At 45.1% G+C, this 21447-nt stretch overlaps 1 protein-coding gene across 1 annotated transcript in view; it reads left to right on the top strand.

Annotated features, from left to right (window-relative positions):
* Positions 1-374: 374 nt before the first annotated feature.
* Positions 375-21447, top strand: part of LOC138295218 (stewaprin-a-like) — a 53180-nt gene continuing 32107 nt past the window's right edge. The window contains exon 1 of the mRNA XM_069233394.1: positions 375-529. Coding sequence (XP_069089495.1) covers positions 412-529 — 118 coding nt within the window. The 5' untranslated portion in view covers positions 375-411. The remainder of the gene's footprint in view (positions 530-21447) is intronic.

Here is a 21447-nt window from a genome sequence, read left to right as displayed (position 1 = left end):
CACCCGCATGCTGCGCCCTGCTGGGTTCTTTCCTCTACAAGGTGGTTCTAGGTGTCAAAGGCTTTTCAAGTCTCTTTACTGCTACTCAGTCCTCATCTAAATGGTCAGTGTCATCTTTTACCACTGGGAAGATCCCAAACTCATGCATGACAGTAGTTTGTCCTGGCAGTACTGGCCCCTGCCATATCAACAAGTGTGCAGATCCTGCAGAGACTTGCAGTCGTAACAGAAGACACCAAACCGGTTTTGATTGCATCCTCCTGGGCACTTTGCCCTGGATTTTATGACATTATCAAATGTTTGTTCCTAGTTCTGGAAAAGCCTGTTTTGAAACATGTTTGGTTGCATCATGTGGTGCCACCTCCCCCGCCCTTCCACTCTATTTCCCTTAAATATGAGTCAGGCGCCAGGATGTGTCCAGACCGAGCGGAGGAACTGACCATGAAGGGATTAGCTGGAGGCCTCCTTCTCCTGGCGCTTCTCGCCCTCGTCTCCATGTGGCCCGGGGCATCTGCTGAGGATCCACCGAGTAAGTACGGGGGGGGGGGCAGATTTCACAGAGGAGTAGTTCTCTGTCCGCCTCCGGAATGGGAAGGTCCCCCAAGCTGTTCTTGCAGTCCTTTTAGGATCTAAGCCAATAAGGACCTGATGAGCCGTGTTCTGGATGGGGTGAGGTGTTTACATGCAGAACGAGGCATAACATAGGGAATTGGTATTTAATGCAACAAACTAGATGTTTTACCTTTTTACACTCAATAAATGCCAGCAGAAAAGAGCAGCGGGTCTGCGATAAATATTGCAATACTCTGAATTCCATCCCTGCCCAGGCACTGAAACTGAACTCATCCCTTGAAACCAGGAAGTATTCTGTACAGAAATAAGAGAGTGATCTGAAATAATAATCACAAAAGCGTGGTTTGCTCTGTTTTTCTGATCGATTCTGGGAATCACTCCATATCACCATTAGGAGGCAGCATGAAAGGTGCGCCTCTTCCTTAGCTGTTCCTAATTGTGATTTACAATGACATTTATCAAAGGTTTGCAACCACGTTGGGTTTCAGCTTCAAGGGTGGAGCAGGGAGAAGGGGTCACATGTATCCAAAAAGTGGTCTGCAATTTCCTAATTGCGAATCCTTGCAATTTGCTATTAGGGAATCGCAAACTGGGATGTACAACAGGGTCGCAAGAGACCTGCCTCATTAACATTCATGAGACAGATCACAATTTGCACCCATTTGGGAGTGGCTACAATCACAGCGATGGTGGCTGGCTGGGCTCAGCAGACCACCATGTCTTTGATTGCTTTTAAATAAAGCAATTTAAAAAAAAGAAATTGAAGCCAGTTTCTACATACCAGTGGGATCCGTTATTAGAAAGGTGCACCCTAAACACGCCCCTTCATAGTACCGAATCACAAAAGCAAAATGCAATCTGGTAAACAAGTTAACGAGTCACATTTTGCATTGGTGCATTGGTGCACTGGAAAAAAGCCTTTTTCCAGTCTTTTACTCAGTACATGTGGCCTGTGATTCAGCAACAAGTTACAGAAGGCCAGAGGTATGGCATTTTCTTTTGCAACTTGCAATTTGCGATCCATTTGGAAATTGAAAATAGCTAGTTGCAAACCAAAATGTACAACAGTGTCAAGCACACTGTTTGCGATTCCCAATGCGGTCGCAAATTACCTACCTCATTAATATTCATGAGGTAGGTCGCAATTTGCTACCCCATTGGGAATGCCTGCACTTACAGGGATGGGGACCTTCTGGGGTCAGCAGACCACTATGTCTGTGGTTGCTTTTTAATAAAGCAATCCTTTTTTTTTTAAATGCAGCCTGTTTTTCTTAAAGGAAAATGGGATGCATTTAAAAAAGTAACATGAAAGGCGTTCCTCCAAGCTTCCACTAGACAAAAACACTTTCTCTCTTCAGAAAAAACATAAAATGCCAGAGTTATTTTGAGATTTTTACATCATATGCACCTGGTGACTTGCCTATCACACGTTCTTTACAGCAGGCATATTAACCCTCTGCGGTACCTTATTATGAGTTCAAGCTTCCACTAGACAAAAGTATGTTCTGTCTCCAGAAAGAACATTAATCACCAGAGTTATTTTGACATTTTTACATTAGATGCACTTTAAACAGAAAAACGTCACAAATGCAAGAAAACAGCTGTAGCAGTGCGCTGAAGGGGGCAGGAGAGGCTGGACTTGGAATATATAGGCCTGATATGGCGTTAACATTATTTTGCCTCATTATTTAGTGCTTTAACATTTGTATGCAGCTGCCGTGTTACTGCGTATCGCTTTCGAGCTATCTTCTGCTTTGAAGATGTTTGTTTTTTTGGGCCTCCAGGTATATTGAGTTATTTGTTTGAGAAAAAATTAAAGCGTCACTTCACTCTTTAATGAATACCTCTGAAATCTGTGCACTGCAGCCGCTTCCAAGGCCTGTGCAGGCAGCCAACCCCAACTCATGAGCTGTAGTTGCAGTCCGTGATCAAAAACAGTCAGGTAAGGAGCATAAATCCTGGCTTTGCTGTGTTTTTACTGTGATACACTACTATTCAAGAGGGCATTCCAACTGTAATATTGTAAGATTGGAAGCCAGCCCTTGGAGTAGTATTCGTAGAGTTGTCCAGCTCCCTAGTTCAAAACGTGATTCGCTCATTTGGTTTATGTTTCTGCTTTGCATTGTGGGACTTGTAGTTTTATTTTTATAACATGATACAAGCTGGAAACCAGCCCTTGAAGTAATATTCGTAGAGTTGCCCAGCTGCCTAGTTCAAACATGATTTGCTCATTTAGTTTATGTTTTTGCTTTGCATTCTGGGACCTGTAGTTTTATTTTCATAACATGATACAAGCTGGAAACCAGCCCTTGAAGTAGTGGTCGTAGAGTTGTCCAGCTCCTTTGTTCAAATTGTGATTTGCTCATTCAGTTTGTTTTTGCTTTGCATTCTGGGACTTATAGTTTTATTTTTATAACGTGATACAAGCTGCGAATACAAAGCAGAAACCTGACTAGATGAACTGCACATGTTCAAGTCTGTGAAACTTGAGCAGTGTGCACATGTATTTATAAAAGTAACCTAGAGGAGAGCTTACAGTTGATTATGCTGTACAATGGTCAATATTTTATAGCTAATATTTCAGTTCAAGACTGAATGAGGATCATTAATATCATGTGAGGTGGCTCTCCCCAAGGGTGTGAGAAATCATGGGCGTTTTGTTTGACTCCCCAGAGTGCAGTAAAAGGACAGTGATCGAGTAAGCACGCATTCTGGGGTATAATTATTTATTCACTGCCTCACGGGCAATGACGCCTGTACCAACTGCCAAGTAAATATGTTGCACCTGGGAGTAGTTTGTGTTTTAAGGACCTAGTTTAAAAAAATATTCCAGTAGGCCTACTCACCCATTGATTATATGCAAGGCCGCTAGAATTATGTGGTAGAAAGGACCAAAATATGCGGCAGGATTGACCAATTAATGTGGCAAAAAAAGTCCAGTCATGCATTTATAATGCCAATAGCTCCAACTCAAGTAAATGCGAGACCTATTGCTCTGCAACTGTTTGTTCTTGAGGACTGCCTCAACTTGTTGCACCAAGTATGGGGCCACTTGACATTTTCCCCATCCCTGTTGCCATCGCTCCCCCCTTCCACCACCCCACCCCATTGGGATTTGCAGCAGCCGCCGCAGCATTGTTAATCAAGAGAACTAAATACCGGCACAGGGGCTGCTTCCGGACCAGTCCTAAGAAATTTATCCCAACAAAATGGAAAAAAACATGGTGAACAAAACTTATGCTGTTCATGGACAATTCTTGTATCTAAACATTGTGTTTACTTCTGATTATTTGTTGATTGACAGGATTTGTCAGTGTTTCAATATTTTAAGTTGATCTGATGCTGTGTGTGTGTATGTGTGCATGTGCTTGTTTCTTTTCCTGCCTGAACAGGGTTGCTTTTGGTTCCATAATGCTGGATCACAAACCATTGACCCAAGAATGGGCCTCATGTACCACATTTTGGCGCATGGCAGCGCCGCAAGGCTTCTTGCTGTGCTTCCCTTCATCAAAAGGAACGGGCAGGAATGTACAGTATTAGTTAAATATGATGCATTTCTGTCCGTTCTTCCTGTGCCGGCGGACAAATTGGTGCATACTGCCGAAGCAGGCAACCTTGGTGTACTTTGTCTGCATTGTTGCCGCATTTGTTTTTGTGCAAGAAGGGGGACCTTACTGCACACAAAAAACACACAGCTCCACTTGCAGTCTACAGACAATACTTCAGCTCACACACAAAGAACTTCACCATACCCCATTGTGACTGCCGACCACCTAGGACCAGGGCAGGAAGGCAGGAAATTCCAGACGTCTGGGGGGAAAAATTCAAGAAGCTTTTCCACTTCAAAACTGGCACCAAATGTAAAAAGAGGACCTTCAGTCCCACTCTTCAGTACACTTCTGCACCTGCGGAAGGTGTCTCACAGGACTGCATACTGCCTTTGACCTTCTGCTGCTGCATGAAGATGACTGCCCTGCTGCCTCAGGCCTGCTATGTGCCTTTATAGGGCTGTCCTTCTGCTTGAGAACTGCTTCTCTGCTTGAACTAAGATACCAAGGGCTAGTTGGCGGGCCTTCTCATGAGAGCCTGAGTGCCAAAAAGGCTCCAATAATTTTGAACCCATGTCTGGACCCAGCCTGAGTCCTGACCTTCCAAGTTGTGCCCCTCCAGTCCTGGACCCTTGGAAGCAGTGCTAAAGGTGCCCAGATAGCAGAAATCATAACTCCAGTTCTAGATACCAGAGGGTTAAGCATAGGTTAAGTTAGTGACTTTTTGTACTTTCACCCTGTGGATGTTGCTTGAGAAGGACTCACATCCCTCTAAACCAACAACTGAATTTCTCTCAGTGTGGAATCAATCATGTTGCCTGGTTAGAGTCACTCCACTGGAGTGCACTGGCTCCAGAAAATCTTTTGGGACCATGAAATGGTCTGGGCATGTGTTTGTTCTCGCCCACATTATATTGATGGGCTGGTGATGGACATAATCAATACAACTACTTTGCTTATTGATATGATGTCCCACTACACAGTCCTTATCTGGAATGTCTAGGAGTTAGGTCAGTTAGATAAGGGATGCCAAGTGCACTTATTAAACTTCAATGCAGATGAAGAGGTCATATGTTCAACCTGCTTCACATGCGCTAGAGGTATTGTGATAAGGGTCAGTGCAGAAGGTCCCTTCCTACTGCAAACATAACTTAGTGATTCAGAAGTATGCTATATATATGTAGGTGGCTTACTAAAAGGCGGAAGGATTCATATTCACGATACTAACTGCTAGTTGAAATAAGACATATCATAATTGACTGTTCTTGCATCTTTATTTAAAAAAGAATTGTAAAACTTTCCAATTAAATGCCGCTGCTCCTCTGATAGCCTGTGATCGTGAGCAGGCCTTTATTCCAGAACCAGCTCCTCTCCCACTTTCCCTGCTTCTGTAGTTAAGATTAACAGGGATGGGGAATGCAATGGAATTTCGATCTCTATACTCGCCGATCCCAACACTTTTGAAGATGAGGCTTCAGACTTCAAGATGTTGGAATCAGGGCTGTGTAAATGTACAAAACTGGAAAATGTTCTGTAGAATGTGTTGAAACAGCAAAATCATATGTAAATGTGTCTGAGGGAGCTATACCTAACATGCTTCCCTGGGCCTGAAGTCTACCTTGACCCTCATGTCAAAGGACATAGACACCATGTCCCAGTCCATCTGCAATCAGTATCAGTCTCTGTGCTGGGTGGAGGTGAGACTTTTGGTAATTTACCAGAAAGCCACTTTAGTAACTGGAGAAATACTCATAGGTACATCACTATTTTAGGAGATGTCCTGTGCCAAGCTGTAATACATGGAATAATCAGATCTGACTGGAGTGGCACATCTGTCCTCAATCTCCTGTTGCCTGTTGAAGCCTCAGAGATAGATAACACCAGCATGTGTAACTATCCCCCTGACAAATTTTCCTACAAAACCTTCTACTTGCTTGAAGGGAGGAGGTTCATATTTGCCTCTGTTTCTGCAAGTGCTTTTCGTGCCATGACAATTAGCCATGACAATTAGCACCCATGCGTCTATAACAAGATAACTAACTAAGCTAAGCAGACCTGCCCAGAAACTGCTGTTCCACTTGCTGCGCCTGATCTGTTTCTGCCAAAAGCCCGCCCCTCCCTATTGAAGAGTCACATTACAGCTATCTGTGTTCAACCAAAGTCTGGAGGTGTTCTTCATGGCATCCACAGTGAACAGGCCCATGCACGTATTCAAATTAAAGACTGAAAACACCAGGGCTTATTGACAAGCTCCCTGCACCGCCAGTGTGACACAGGCCCATATCTACAAGGGCTCGCAAAGCCACTTTGTACGAGTTTTCATGGCCTTGTCGATACGGTGTAAGGCAACGCAGCGAAAGTCACTGCATTGCCTTACACTGCATCAGGGAGGCGTTGCAGTAAGTGTTCCCACACAACACCTATGGTTTTTGATGCCTTCCCAGATTTACAAGGATCTGTAAACCTGGCAATGCATCAAAATCTTATGCCTCCCATTGTAGGCATAAAAAGGAGAAATAACTTTATTTCTTCCTCTATTTCCTCTATTGTGTGGCTGTCTGGGAGGAATACACAAACGCCAGCTACCAACTATATCTAGTCATGTGAACCAGGAAACAGACTGCATGCACCAAACGGTTAGGACAAGAAAATTCCAGCTTTTTAAAAGTGGCCTTTTCAGAATTGTGACTCAAAATCTGACTTTACAATTGGACCCCAAACATGACATGTGTATTTGCTCCCAAGCAAAAGTTATCACTTTTTAAATGTAACACAATGTTATCCATGGGAAAGGTGGGCCTCACAGTAGTGAAAAACAAAATTTGAGTTTTTCACAACCAAGATATATAAAACTTAAAAGTACATGTGCAACTTTGTAAATACAATGCACCCTGCCCTATGGGCTTTTTAGGGTCTACCTTCAGGGAGAGATAGTTAATAAAAAGGGAGTTGTGGGCCTTAAAACTGCATACAGATTGAAATGGCAGGTCCAAGACCGACAATGGCGCACATAAGTCCTGCTAAAGTCAAACCTGTCTGTGCCCCTCTGCGCCTGGATCACTCCCAGCGCCATGACCTCTGGTCCCCCGGCCCCCAATGATATTCTATCACCGAGCACTACACCCTTGACCAGGACCATGCAACTAACACTTCCACTGTGCTGACCCACGCTAGGACCTTTCACCTGCACCCACTGCCACTTCACCTGCCACAGCATATCACACTGGTCTACACACCAACCCACTGACCAGCCCCACCCTGAACACACCACAGACACCACCTGAACAAAAACTCCAACTTACATGAGCCCTTCTCAACACATGCTTGCTATACTCGACACCTCCCAATTCGGGTTACGCAGCAATCACACACTGAAACTGCCTTGATAGAAGCTACCGATGACATCCAAACCCTTTTTGACGGAGGAGAAACAGCAGCTCTGATCCTCCTCGACCTCTAACTGTCTTCTGCACAGCATTGCACCACAGGCTGGTAGAAAGACTCCACCACTTGGTTTTCTCGCAGCACATTTGTGAAACCCTATGCAGAAGGATGTGAGAAAGTCCAATTCAGAACATGCTTTTAAATCAGGATTAACAAATGTTCTTTTTAAGGAGGTGTAACCTACTTCAAATGCGGTTAGGCTGCTGATTATAGCGCCGGGACACTTCCTTCAGAAGCAGCTGTTGCACTCTGTAGGAAAGTGCCCTTATTGTATGGTCCCCCTATACTTTTTGCTCTAATGCTGATAGTTACGACTCTGAAAGTGCACTGGAGCCTGCTAACCAGGCCCCAATGCCAGTGCTCTCTCCCTTATGTATGTGAATTGGTAACCCTAATTGGCAATGACTTTAACCCCATTATAAGTCCCTAGTATATGGTACCAGTGGTACCCAGAGCATAAGAGGTAAAGGGATCACCAGAGCCCAAAGCATTGGTTGTGGCAACTGAGTGACAGTAAACAGCCCTTGAATACTGCAGGAGCAGTGAAAAGTGCTTGAACTCAACTTTGCCCTCATCATTTGTGGCAAGGTCAAAGCACAATTATTAATATATGTTAGTTACCCCTAAGGTAGGTCTCCTAAGCCCAGGAGGCAGGTGCATTATATTAAACATGTGGACATATTAGTGCAAGCATATATGTCCCCATAGTGGCCTCTTTCCATTAGGGGCTACTAAAAGTGTTCAAATGGCCATAGCATAACATGGGCTGGCACCCGGGCACTCCCTAGTTGCCATCTCTATTATGGCCCCACTGAAAAGTGTCATGTTTGGTATCATCAACTTGTCCCATTAAACCTGACTTTATTCCTAAGTTAGATTTAATGGTACATTCAACCAGGTGGCTACCTTAAAGTTTGCCTACCTGGAAGCCCCAGCTTTTCCAGGCTCTAGCTTTCAGCCTGCAGCTGCTGCAGCTGAGACAGGAATCTGACCTCCTGCCTGGAGGTATCAACTCTCCCAGGAGTCAGAAACAAAGGCCTGCCTAGGTGGGAGGTGTACGCTCCCTCCCTAACAGGATGATGGCAAGTGAAGTGGAACATCAAGGTGGTGAGCTTCAAAGCTTCCACCACCTCCATTATGCAAATAAGATGTCTCTCAATGGAGGACAAAGCCTTTCCCCTGCCTATGGCACATTTGCACCTGGGCAGGAAAATTAGATAGTCAGGAGGTGTACACCCCCAAAAGGCTAGTCACACCTCTAGAGTGGGCTACCTGGTCAGTGTAGTCGAAGAAGAGTTTTGACATTTTTAACAGTGGTAAAATAGAGGGTTCTATGTAGCAAAGGTGACACACACCTCCAAATGTGGTCACCTCAGGGGTGGATTAGCCATTGGGGCTAGTAGCTTATTGGCCACTAGCTTCCATACCCCTAAACCTAGGATTTGAGGGACACCCCTGGCATCAGAACCTCTGATCTGCTCTGAGCTGTAACCAAGGACAAAAAAGAAATCGGAGTCTGCGACTTCAGGACTGCACAAAGAAAGTGTGCACAACTCTGCACCTGTAGCAACCACCCTGCAACTGCATGACTGCGTCTCATCCTGGACCAGAGAATGGTTCCAAAAGAAAGGAGAATCCCTCTGCAACCGAAAGGCATTACCACAATTCCCTTGATCTAACAGTACTAGTCCATTGCAGCCTGCAGGTAGAAACCACACTCCCAGAAGCAAGAAGTGCCTGGCCATCAGGCTCACCAAGAGATGGGCCCAAAAGTAAATGGTCTAGTGCCTTCTGGAAAATGGCACTAGAAATAGGGCTGGCTCCAGCATGTCTCAGAGGACTATCACTTTTCCACACACTCCAGGATGTTGAAGTATGGAAGAGCTGAGGCCGCCGCGCCCAAGGTTTGTTGGTGTCCAGTAAACACTGCACCTCAATAGAACATCACAGCAACTTCAACCATCCACCTCTGTGGCTCAGTTGTTGTGATTTTGCATCGATTTCCTGACCAACGCCATCTAAGTGGTAAAACCAGCAGCTCCTGGGTTCAGCACCAGGGATAGCACCCGAGCTGCGAATTTGTTCAGCCTTGTGAGCCCTGGTGGACTCGACCTGCAAGTGACTGAGTGTCACTAGTGTGATTTTTCAGCACCCGTGACTCCCACGTTCAGCACCAAGGACAGACAGAAAAAACTGGTCTGACAGTCAAAGCTCGGTCCTGGGACACATGTCAACTTAACAACCATTGAATTCTACTGAACTCAATCTACAAGAGACCAGTTGTCACTAGTGATGTTCTCCAGTGATTGCAATGGTAAAGTTTTACAGTTTTGCAGAGCATTGATTTATTTTTCACTCTAAAATCTATAACTCCAATTATATTAATCTGACTGGATTTGTTTTGATGTCTAAAGTTATATATTAAAATCTGCTTTATTTGTATAAATTGATGTTGGATTTCTTTCAGTAGTTTCATTCACTTATCGTCCATGGAGGTACTCTGAAATGCTTCACATGTTCTTTCAGTGAAGGCTGACACTCTACCAGGACTGAACTAGGGATTTATTAGTGTGAATCCAAGGGACCCAGTTGGGGTATTATGGCAGTAATCTAAGGTGAAGCCTAATCAGCCTCTCTGCATAATACTCCATTTTCCTACACACTCTATGAATGATTTTTCATGCTTTCATTCAAATGCAATTCCCTTCCCAGCCCCAGGATTTAAACTTTCCCCTTGCCCACCCACAGCTAAAGAAAAGTGCTGTGGAAAAGAAATTAGAAAAAGTCAGAACCAAAAAAATGACATGGTCTATGGAAAGAGTGTTCCTCACGAGCTTCAACAAGCCCTGGTGGGACCCTGTGTCCCCTACATCCATATGACTGATGATCCAAGTTAGTCTGTGTTGCCCTGTAAAGAACTAAGGGGCATATTTAGGAGCTCCAGTGCCACCACAGCGCCACCATATTGTCATTTTTTTTAAACTAAGGTGCTGCAAAAGTGGCTTTTCCCCACGCCATATTTACAAAGTGGCGCAATGCATGCGTTGCTCCACTTTGTAAACCCTTGCGCCACATTATGCCTGAGCCAAGCATAATGTATGCAGGGCCTACAAAAATGACACTGTGAAATTTATCCGATTTCACTGCGCCATTTCTGATGTCATTTTTAATGCCTGCTCAGAGCAGGAATTAAAATGACGCTCCCCTAGAAACCCATGGGCCTCCTTGCACTTTGCTTCACTAGTGTCAACAATTTTGACCCTAGTCTAGCAAAGCGCCACAATAGCGTCAAAAGTTTTTACGCTATTGTGGTAACGACCGCCATGGCACACTGTATAATAAATACAGCAAAACCATGGTGTTGTTAGGTGCTGCTAGAGGGGACCAAAAACAGTGACACATCAGCTCTAATATGCCACTTTTTCTTAAAGATGGGCCTAAAGCTTTAACTAGTGTCACTAAGCCTAGATTAATGTCTGAGAATTCACTCATGGATATTCATGTTGGGAAAGGCATACTGTTTCATTTCCCTCCCCCTAAAGCCCAGGTCAGAGTATGCACATACATAATCCTATCTTCTAGTGCACTCCTGTTGCCCCTTTCCAATCAAAGACAGCCCATCTCATCTCTCCAGCCGGTCAATGAGGACTACACTGTGCACCTTCAGGAGTTGCAAAGAGTACCTATATAAGAACATCTGCATGTGATGCAGCGGCGGCAGCAAATCTCAAGGGGTGGGGCGGAGACTTGGGGAAATAAAAAAATAATTTATTAAACGTACCTCTTTCAGTTGCCCGCGCATCCTGTTGCCTCTCTCCTCTTCTTCTGGAGTCCCAGCATTCAATGGGACACCAGCACTGTCTCCCCAGCAATCCTGGTGCTGCTTTCATGCTAAACCTAGCATGAAAGCAGCGTCAGGATTGGTCTGAGTGGCTTGGACTGCTGCTCAGACACTGCCCTGGGGTCTGCGCAGTTTCACCAGCCCGGCTCTTCAACTTAGCTGGGTTGGAAAAACTTAAGTGCGCATGTGTGTTTGGACAGCCTAAGACGGCCGGCCAAATACACATGCACACTTGGGTGTACTCTCTCCTCCTCCCCCCACCTCCTGTGACTCAGTCCTCCCCTACCTTCACATGCTGCTGGTTGAGCCAGCAGCTTAAACATAAAAAGATAAAGAAATATTCTTTTATCTTTTAGCTCCTGGCTCAGCCAGGGGGTCGCTGCTCCTTGGTCCCTGATGTGATGATATATTAGGCAGTAGTAGATTTCGAGTTTGATGTGGATGGGCTGTATCAGCCTCATCTGCACTCCCTGAGGAGCTGCTCACGATATGAACTTTGTGAGGAGCTTGCTACTGCCACAAGATCTAAGGGCCAGATTTAGATGTCGGCCGAGGAAATACTCCATCTGCTGCATTATGATCTCCATAGGACATCATGGGCTAGGGGGCATGGCCTGGAGCCAATGGAGTAACACGTACGAATCTCCCTGCTGATCGCATGGGGAGCCCTCACACACCTGCCGCGAAGGGTCCCTGATGCTCCCTGATATCCTGGGAGCAAAGTTTTGACCAAACCTGCCCGGGAAAGACCGAGAGGGGCGACCCGAGCGAAAGCCCGGATGAACAAGTTGACGACGCGCTGCAATAACACAGCAGTGCACAAACCTTCATGAGCACTGGCTTTGGGTGCAGGTACCTGGGGCTGCCCGGTGGCCTCCTATGGTGTGGGGAGCATCGTGCAACAAAGCCAGCCCTGGAGGGAGACCCCAATCACCCGAGAAGAGACACATGCTGGGCCTGCCTAGGGGAAGCAGAGGAGGGTGGCCTGAGTAGAGGCCCTGCCGGACAGTATAACAGCGTGCAGTGATTACACTGCCCATACTGCTTGCTTGAGGTGGTGAACTCAAGAGCGGAGATCTTGGGTTGGCCGGCGACCTCCTGTGGAGAGAGAAGCAACAGGTGCTGGGGCCGGCCCTGAGTGCGAAACCCCGAGCGCCAGCAGGAGGATGCTGGTGGGCTGTGGAGACGCAAAGTCTGGGGAAGCGGCAGCCCTGCCTTGGAGGAGAAACCCTGGGCGACAGTTTGACTGCACCAGTGAACCGCGACGGTGAGCCCGTGTAGACTGAGAAGATGGCAGCCTGAGTTTGTGGTGGAGGTGAGAGTGGGGAGGTGGGATTCAGGGGAGGTGGTGCTGTTGAAGTAAGCCTCAGCAAGGCCTACTAGTGCAAGGGGTTCACCTTTCTCTGCACAAAGTCCTCAGACCATGTAGGAAGAAGTTGGCACAGAAACTGAAATAAAAGACAAAGTTTATTAAACCTCATGAGGTGGTACTACAGTTCAAACAGCACCCTTCGGTAATGTTTGAAGTAGCACACTGAACTGAGAGAGCATGGTCCTTTTATACCCATGCAGGGGCTAAAAGGAGGTGGTACAATTATAGAAGCAAGACTTGCATACATGTAAGGTCATGTGGAAATGCACAGTCGACAGGTAGGAGGGGCTAACAGTTTTCAAGGACTAACAGTGAAAGTGGGAGATGCTAAATATAACTTGTCACTAGGCAGATTTTCAAGAGTAGTTAACAGAAAGGTAGGACAGAGCACATGGTGAGCACATGGCAGCATGTGGCAGAGAAAATGGCTGCCATGAATACAAAATGGATTCCGCGAAATGTTCACAATAGGTCCTGAATACAAGATTTCTTCTGCTAATGCTCAATCTAATCGCTGCTAAACTACAACAGACGACCCTTTCAGCATTAGCTGAAGACATTCGTCTTTCTAGGATAATCTAAATATTCATCTTGTATATTTATGCTCATCATTTCAGGTATTTCCTTATCTAACGTGTTGTGCTTTAATTTCTGTAATATTTCCTTTGGTAGGCATACAAGCAGTAATACACATGGAGCAGAACATTGAACCACACTGAATACAGATACAGCATGTGAAAAATATTGCAATCATTACACACACCTGACCACCCAACAGGTAGTTGGTAATATCCATAGTTACCACAAACAAAATATGTATTACGTGAAGCTGTAAAACTATTATTATTTACACCCTCACTAGTTAAAATCAAGGTACAATCGCTTATCCCTACTGGAATTCGTCCAATGCTATGTATACATAAATCTGCTTTAGTTTATGTAACAGAAATCACAAATTGTTCTTTCTTGTCAGAGTCTCTTATATTTGTGAAGTCATATGGTATTGAAACATTGTCCGGTTGATACTCTTCCCATTCCCATTTAGCTCCTTTGGCTTGGGGATACCCATCTTTGTCTTGGTAGCATACTTTATTAAGGCAAAAAAGAAGTCCGCCCTCTGTACGTTTTCCAGATGCAAACAAAAGCGTGTACCAAGCTTCACAAGAACCATTGTGTGAAAAAGGAAGAGGAATGAAAGGTGTTCCTCCTTTCTTTTGATGCGCAGGTATCATTCCACATACCCAACAGTTAGTAGTATTTGTAGCATTATGAGTATGATGCAACATCTGAATGAAAGTATTATTGAAGTACGATTGACGGTGCTTCTGCTCCTGATACGGAAGCGTAAAGTAATAGTGATCCTCTGGTACTGGAGTAGTGGCAACAAAAAACTCACGAGCAGGAGACTTCTTTTCAACAAACCAGGTGATTATTGCTATAATCACCAAAACAACTACAAACCCCATAGTACTAATGATCAGTTTGTTATTCATTTTAGCAACAGGGATAATCGACCCTTTTAGAAATGAATTAAAAACAATGGTTGGAGCTCTTATCCATGGGCAGCTGCTCATTTCTTCACCATGGGCCAAGAAGGGGGGGCTCACTACTCTAATGCATTGCTGATCCCCCCCCTTGCCACATTGGCTCTCCGTTTCACTAACCCAGGGTGGTAGCTCAACCAGTTTTTTTCAAAAAATGTCAGACTCTTTCCTCGGTCTCAAATTATATCGCGACACTCCAGAAGTCGTTTGGTCCGGGAAGACCTCTGCAGATTCGTCAGGTGATATAGCACGGCCTTTCTCCATAGTCGAAATCTCTCGATGATCGGTCAGCACAGCAGGTTTCACCAAGGTAGGTAGCACTCTCTTGCAGTGAGTACTATGGACACAATTCTTTCGGTTCGTCACTCGAACTGCCGTCCTTGTCGCAAGGAGCACCTGTTCTGGGCCTCGCCACCTTGGTTCCAAGCTGCTTGATCTTTCAAAGGACTTAATCATCACCTCGTCACCAGGTCGGAGTTCATGGCCTTCTCCTGTAGATCTGTCAGGAAGTGCTTCTCGAACCTGTTGATGAATAGAAACCAAATTGTCGGTTAACTGTGCCAAATAATCATTCATAAGGACACAAGGTATATCATATACAGAATTTGGCTTAGGAACTCCCCAAATATTCATTGGCCTCCCGAAAACCACTTCGTATGGGCTAAGGCCAAGTCGAGAGTGTGGCACTGACCTAATAGACAATAATGCCAATGGTAATGCATCTAGCCAAGTTAAGGATGTGGAAGCCTGTATCTTCGCTAACTTAATCTTCAAAGTAGCATTATACCTTTCCACCAACCCTGCTGATTGTGGGTGGAAAACCGCATGGAACTTCTGTTTGATCCCTAATCCTTTCAGGACATACTTAATAACTTCCCCAACAAAATGAGGTCTGTTATCATTCCATAAAAGTCTGCAAACACCAAACCTAGGGAAAAATTATTTCAAAAGCACCTTCGCTGTGGTAATGGCAGTATTATCCTTTGTGGGGTACGCCTCTATTCATTTACTGAAGGCACATACCACCACCAAGACATACTTTAAGTTGTTGCAGCGTTCAAGCAGAATATAATCCATTTGTAGAACTTCAAAAGGTGCAGTTGGTGTAGCAAACCCTCCCGCAGGAGTACGTGTCCCTTTTCCAGGATTGTATTGTAAACAGATCAAACAAGACTGTACTACTCTCTTAGCTGTACTGGAAATTTCTGGATGCTCCCAAACTTTCGTAAGCAACTTCGTTATTGTTGAAGCTCCAACATGTGCCAGCCCATGTGCCATTTGAACCATAGGTTGTACAAAAGCTATAGGCAATTTTCATTTATCCATCTGCTTATTCCGCCAACAGCCCTCATCATCCAATTCTCCATTTTCAGACCATTGCTCACCTTCTTTCACAGAAGCAGATTTCTGTATATCTAATACGTCTTGTCTAGCATTATGCCAACGTTCAGCTTGTGACTTCACTACATACATAGAAGTAGTACTTCGCTGCATCGCAGTCTCACGTGCTACGCGGTCTGCAAGAGCATTACCTTTCCCTATCTTATTGGTCACTTTCTTATGTGCACTACATTTCACAATAGCTAGTTTCTTTGGATATGTCAATGCAGTCAAGAGGTTATGCACTAATTCTCCGTGCATTATCTGCATCCCGTGGGATGTGAGAAAGCCTCTCTCCTTCCAAAGCAAACCAAAATCATGAGCCACTCCAAAAGCATAGCGGCTGTCTGTGTAAATGTTCACACCTGAGTCAGTACTAAGCTCACATGCTTGTGTCAAAGCTATTAGTTCAGCTGCTTGAGCTGACTTCTGTGGTACACGAGCTGTCTCCACTACCATGTGTATTGTGGTGATTGCATATGCAGCTGAGGTCGTACCATCTGGCAACTTCAAACAAGACCCATCAACCCACAGTTCCCCGTCTACATCTGGAAGGCGCGTATCTTGTAAATCAATACGACCCTTTGTCTGTTCCTCGGTAAGGAATATACAATCATGTGTTTCTTGTGACTGAGGCTGAGTCACCGGATATGGCAACAAAGTGGCTGGATTTAGTGTTGCACATCTCTTCAGTGTAATGTGAGGAGCCAGCAATATCAACTCATATCCTGTTATACTGTTATACGAGCGCTAGTTAAATGTTGTGTCTTTGTTTGATTTAAAAGAGCATCAACCACATGGGGTACTAACACCAACAGCTTATGTGACAAAACTATCCCTTCACTTTGACGTATTAACATAGCTGTTGCGGCAACTGAACGAAAACACCCAGGCAACGCTCGAGCGACAGGATCAAGGACTGCTGAAAAATATGCACAGGGACGCTGCTTATCGCCATGTGTCTGTACTAAAACTGACAATGCACATCCATCTTTCTCATGTACGTAAAGTGCAAAAGGCTTCATGTAATCTGGAGTACCTAACACTGGTGCTGAACAAAGGGCTTGTCGTAGCTGCCAGAAAGCAGTCTCACATTCATCTGTCCATGGGAGGGGCATTGGAGTATCTTTAGTCAAAAGTGCTAGCAAAGGTTTGACAATGTGTGAAAACCCTAATATCCATTGCCTACAAAAAGAAGTAAGACCAAGGAATGCATGAACATCTTTCTGAGTAGAGGGTACTGGTGTGTCTAAAATTGCTTGAATATTATCTGATGTAAGGTCACGACCCTCCTTAGACAAAAGGTGACCTAAATAGGTTACCTTTGGTCTACAATATTGCAATTTCTTTCGTGACACTTTATGATGGTGTAAAGCAAGAAAAGAAAGTAAGGACAAAGTGCACTTTTCACATTGCTCAGGGGTATCAGCCGCCAACAAAATATCATCGACATATTGTATGAGAGCCACACCTTCAGGCAAAACAAAAGAATCAAGTTGTCCAAAGTCATAGTACAAGAACTAATTGCTCCCTCAGCTTCCTCATAAAAGGCGGCTGTATTTTTCCACGGGTCAGGTAATGCTGTTTTAAGTGCCATTACATCTGCCCTATTCCAAGGAGTAAACACCCAATTATAAATAAAATAACCCTTAGCATCAACAGAAGTTTTATCATCACTTGTACCCAATCCTTTAGGAGGAACATACAAAGGCGCGGCCTCCCGCATTGGTTTAGTGTGAACTATCATAGTCTTATCTGTTCCGAAGATGGAAGCTTGCACCCCATCGGTCTGAGATGTCCGTTCAACTACGTCCACAGCCCTTTTCTCCTCTTGCAAACGGACTGCCACAACACACAATTTCACCAAACGCCTGATTGCATCAGACACCTGGGAGAAAACAAAAAGACCATCACGCATTTGCTTATGATCAGCTGCTACATCATCGGGCTCTAACTCATCAGAATATTTCTGATATAGTTCAATAACTTCTGAGCCAAATGCCTCAGTAAAATATAGCTGCTCCTTTTCCGTCCACCCTTTCATGTTGTCTAAAAGTTCAGAAGCAGAGACAACGCTATGAATTGTTTTACGAGCAATAGATCTAAGCTCAGACACACGCTCAGCAGGCAACATAGAGCGACTGTCTCGCATCTTCTGTTGCTCCGAACTGGAGACCTTAGCTAACTCATGAGGGGCAGAAGGAACGACATACGGAGGTGGAGGCGATCTAGTAACGAAAAATCATCATGTGGGGTTTATTAAGGATAGGATAGAGAGGTTGCCTAATGGTGTATTGGCCAGTTACCTGTAATTTACGTTCTTTCTTTTCTAGCTCCTTTAAGTCATTTATTTCTTTCTTTCTCATTTCCAATGCTTTCACATACATTCTTCCGCTGCTCTTTCTCAAGCAAGGCTTGCTCATGCTTCACTCGTCCACCCACGTCTTTCTCCCACATTCGTACACAGTCAAACATATCTTGCCTAGACTTTCGTTTACACATACATTGTTCCACATATACAATCTTTCGCAAATCAAATGACCCATGCATAGGCCAACGTAACTCAGGATCCGCACGAGTGTATTTATTCCATAATGTGCTGTACATTATAGAAGAAAGACCATGTTTAACATACATATCTCTATTGGGCGTCCCCTCTGGGGGTGCCGGTTGCAATTCTTCCAGTCTCAAATTGGTACCATTACAAAAGTAACACATCCTACGAAGTGCACTAAAAACAGGCATGCCAAAAATAGTGCAGAATATGCAATATTATATTCAAAGTAGCACTTAAGGTGCCGTTCAAATCAAAATTAAATTGGAAAAAATTCTCCTCATTACCTGCCTATATAAATTGCAATTTATATATCAATTCAAAGGACACAAATTGACTAGTCACCCAAAACACGAGAGCCACAGTAAGTAGTGCTAAACTACATTACCAAACAAAGGCATCAAAACCCACAGCAAGTGCCATAAAACGCCTCTTACCAATCACAGGGTGTCCAGGTTCCAACTGCCAAGTTCTAAAATTGACCAAATGGTCACTGCATGACGAATGAACAAAAAGGATCTCAGTCGAGGACCGGCGCCACCTGGATGGTCAAATCAGAAAGAAGGGAAAAACGCCATGGTTGCCAAGACTCGGGTCTCCTCAGGCATTGATCGTCCGCAGCGAGATCCCAATCCTTCGTCGCAACCAATCTGTTGGGCATCCGAGTCGCCGATGAGTCCCTGTTTGGGCGCCAATTTGTTGAAGTAAGCCTCAGCAAGGCCTACTAGTGCAAGGGGTTCACCTTTCTCTGCACAAAGTCCTCAGACCATGTAGGAAGAAGTTGGCACAGAAACTGAAATAAAAGACAAAGTTTATTTAACCTCATGAGGTGGTACTACAGTTCAAACAGCACCCTTCGGTAATGTTTGAAGTAGCAAACTGAACTGAGAGAGCATGGTCCTTTAATACCCACGCAGGGGCTAAAAGGAGGTGGTACAGTTATAGAACCAAGACTTGCATACATGTAAGGTGATGTGGAAATGCACAGTCAACAGGTAGGAGGGGCTAACAGTTTTCAAGGACTAACAGCTGCAGACCTTACTGAGCATGTGCGAAAGTGGGAGATGCTAAATATAACTTGTCACTAGGCAGATTTTCAAGAGTAGTTAACAGAAAGGTAGGACAGAGCACATGGTGAGCACATGGCAGCATGTGGCAGAGAAAATGGCTGCCATGAATACAAAATGGATTCCGCGAAATGTTCACAATAGTTACTGAATACAAGATGTCTTCTGCTAATGCTTAATCTAATCGCTGCTAAACTACAACAGTGCTGCAACAAAACTGAGCTATCCAGCTAATCCGCTCGCCTCTTTGCCCCCTGACTGGAGCAGCCTTGACATCAATGGGCCGCGAAGCCCCTGGAGTGCTAGTGGCCTGGGGCCCCGAAGAGGCGTGGGCTGTTGCCCAGTCCAGGGGTGGACAGTGTAAGCCTGGCTACAGCCCTACCTCCCGCGCTCCTGCCTTGGCAGGGGCGATTCCCCTACATGTGGAGACCCTGATGCTGGCTGCACCAGTAAGACCCTGGAAAAGAGAAAGAGTGCCGGAAGCCCATTGGGAAGAGTGAGATCCCTAGCTGATGATGGAGTGAGTCCCTTTCGTAGTTGGACTCATGCTCTAGGCAAGATTGGTGGTTTAGGGATGAAAGCACATTTGTTTGTAGCCGACTAGGCCAATCCTACAAGTCACAGCTGTCGGCCCAACCCTCTCGGCTTACAAGCAGTACCTCACCAAAAACCCAAATAGTGAAAGGTGATTTGTGGCAGCCTTTACACATGGACTCAAGAGTGCGACATCTCAGGGAGTCATGGTTAAACAGATATAACCCTTTTTTCACATGAGCAACAAGTCTCAGTCACACAAAGGCAATGAAGGAGATGCAATAAAGTTTTCAATAGGTTTTATTAACAAGACTGCAATCTACTGTAAAATGCATGGGCTGCAATGAGTAGGATAATGAACAATGCAAGAAACAGAATTGTGAAAACGAGAGTCATGAATACAAAGACCCCCACCGTCTTGCAATAAAATATGATGTGAAATCGGCCCTAATACCCTTGCATAATGAACCTAATCCCTAACCTAAAGAGAGCTAGGTGTGGTAAACCTAATCTGCCAGTACCATGTCAATGAGAAGAGCCTCACATCCCTCATTACCTTGGAATGAGGTCTCTAGATCAAACTACGTGGTGACACGAAATCTGCATCTGCATCAGGGGGACGTGTAGCATAGATATCTCTCTGATAATCTTGTCTGTGTGAGATGTATTTATACAGTTCTTGAAGGACCCCTGACGCATGTATGTTCCCAAACAGAAGATAAGATGGCATGCTTGGGGCAGCGATTAGATAAACAATTCCCCAAAAAAGGAACATTATGTTACTGTGACACGTAAGTGGGAAAGTACATGGTGTTAATACCTACGTATATTACTTATCTTTGATGCTGATAGTAATGCCTTCACAGAGTGGCACTGATAACGTGAAACTAAAACATCTTCCTAACTATAAACATGGCAGCAATCTTGGAAGAAATAATTAAATAAATGTGCTAAAACAAGAGCGAGCTAAGTAGGTTAAAAGTCAGTAGGTGACGGGGGCACAGGCCTGCAAGCCAGAAGGTTAAGCTAAACTCCAGGTAAAAATAAATAGGATTCACTACATCCCGAGGACAGTGACAGGTGTGAGGGGACACCTGAAGTGAGGGGGCAACGTGAAGCCCTACGGGGGTATCTGCCCTCAGGCTTGTGCCGCTGCTTTGCTCCTTTGCGCAAAACGAGGGGGCGGCGAGGGTGGACCCTGATGGATGACCACTGGTTAAGGCACCCACGGCAGCAGACTGAACAGAGGGACCTGGGACACCGGCTGCCCAGACCGATGACCCGATCTGCTCTTTCCCGCGTGGACCACTGTGAGCAAACTTGCGAGGAAGAGAGGCGTGGCTGACCCGGATGGCCGTGTTACTCCACACTGCCTGAATGGGGATTCTGGAGCTGTGGTGCCGGCTCAGGGATCCACGGAAACCTCACTGGACATGATCCTGTGGGCCATTGCCGCTTCCTTGGAGGCATTGGAGCTCAAAATTACCACAATAGCCACTGACTTGGGAGTCCTCATAGACAATCATCACAGGCTAGCCGAAAGGGTCAGCAGAGCGAACTCTGAATTACATTGCTCCGGACTTTCGCTAA

This window comes from Pleurodeles waltl, chromosome 5 (genome assembly GCF_031143425.1).
Source record: "Pleurodeles waltl isolate 20211129_DDA chromosome 5, aPleWal1.hap1.20221129, whole genome shotgun sequence".
NCBI classification, from domain to species: Eukaryota; Metazoa; Chordata; class Amphibia; order Caudata; family Salamandridae; genus Pleurodeles; species Pleurodeles waltl.
The sequence above is the reverse complement of the archived record's forward strand: the minus strand, read 5'-3'. Positions and strand labels throughout refer to the sequence as shown.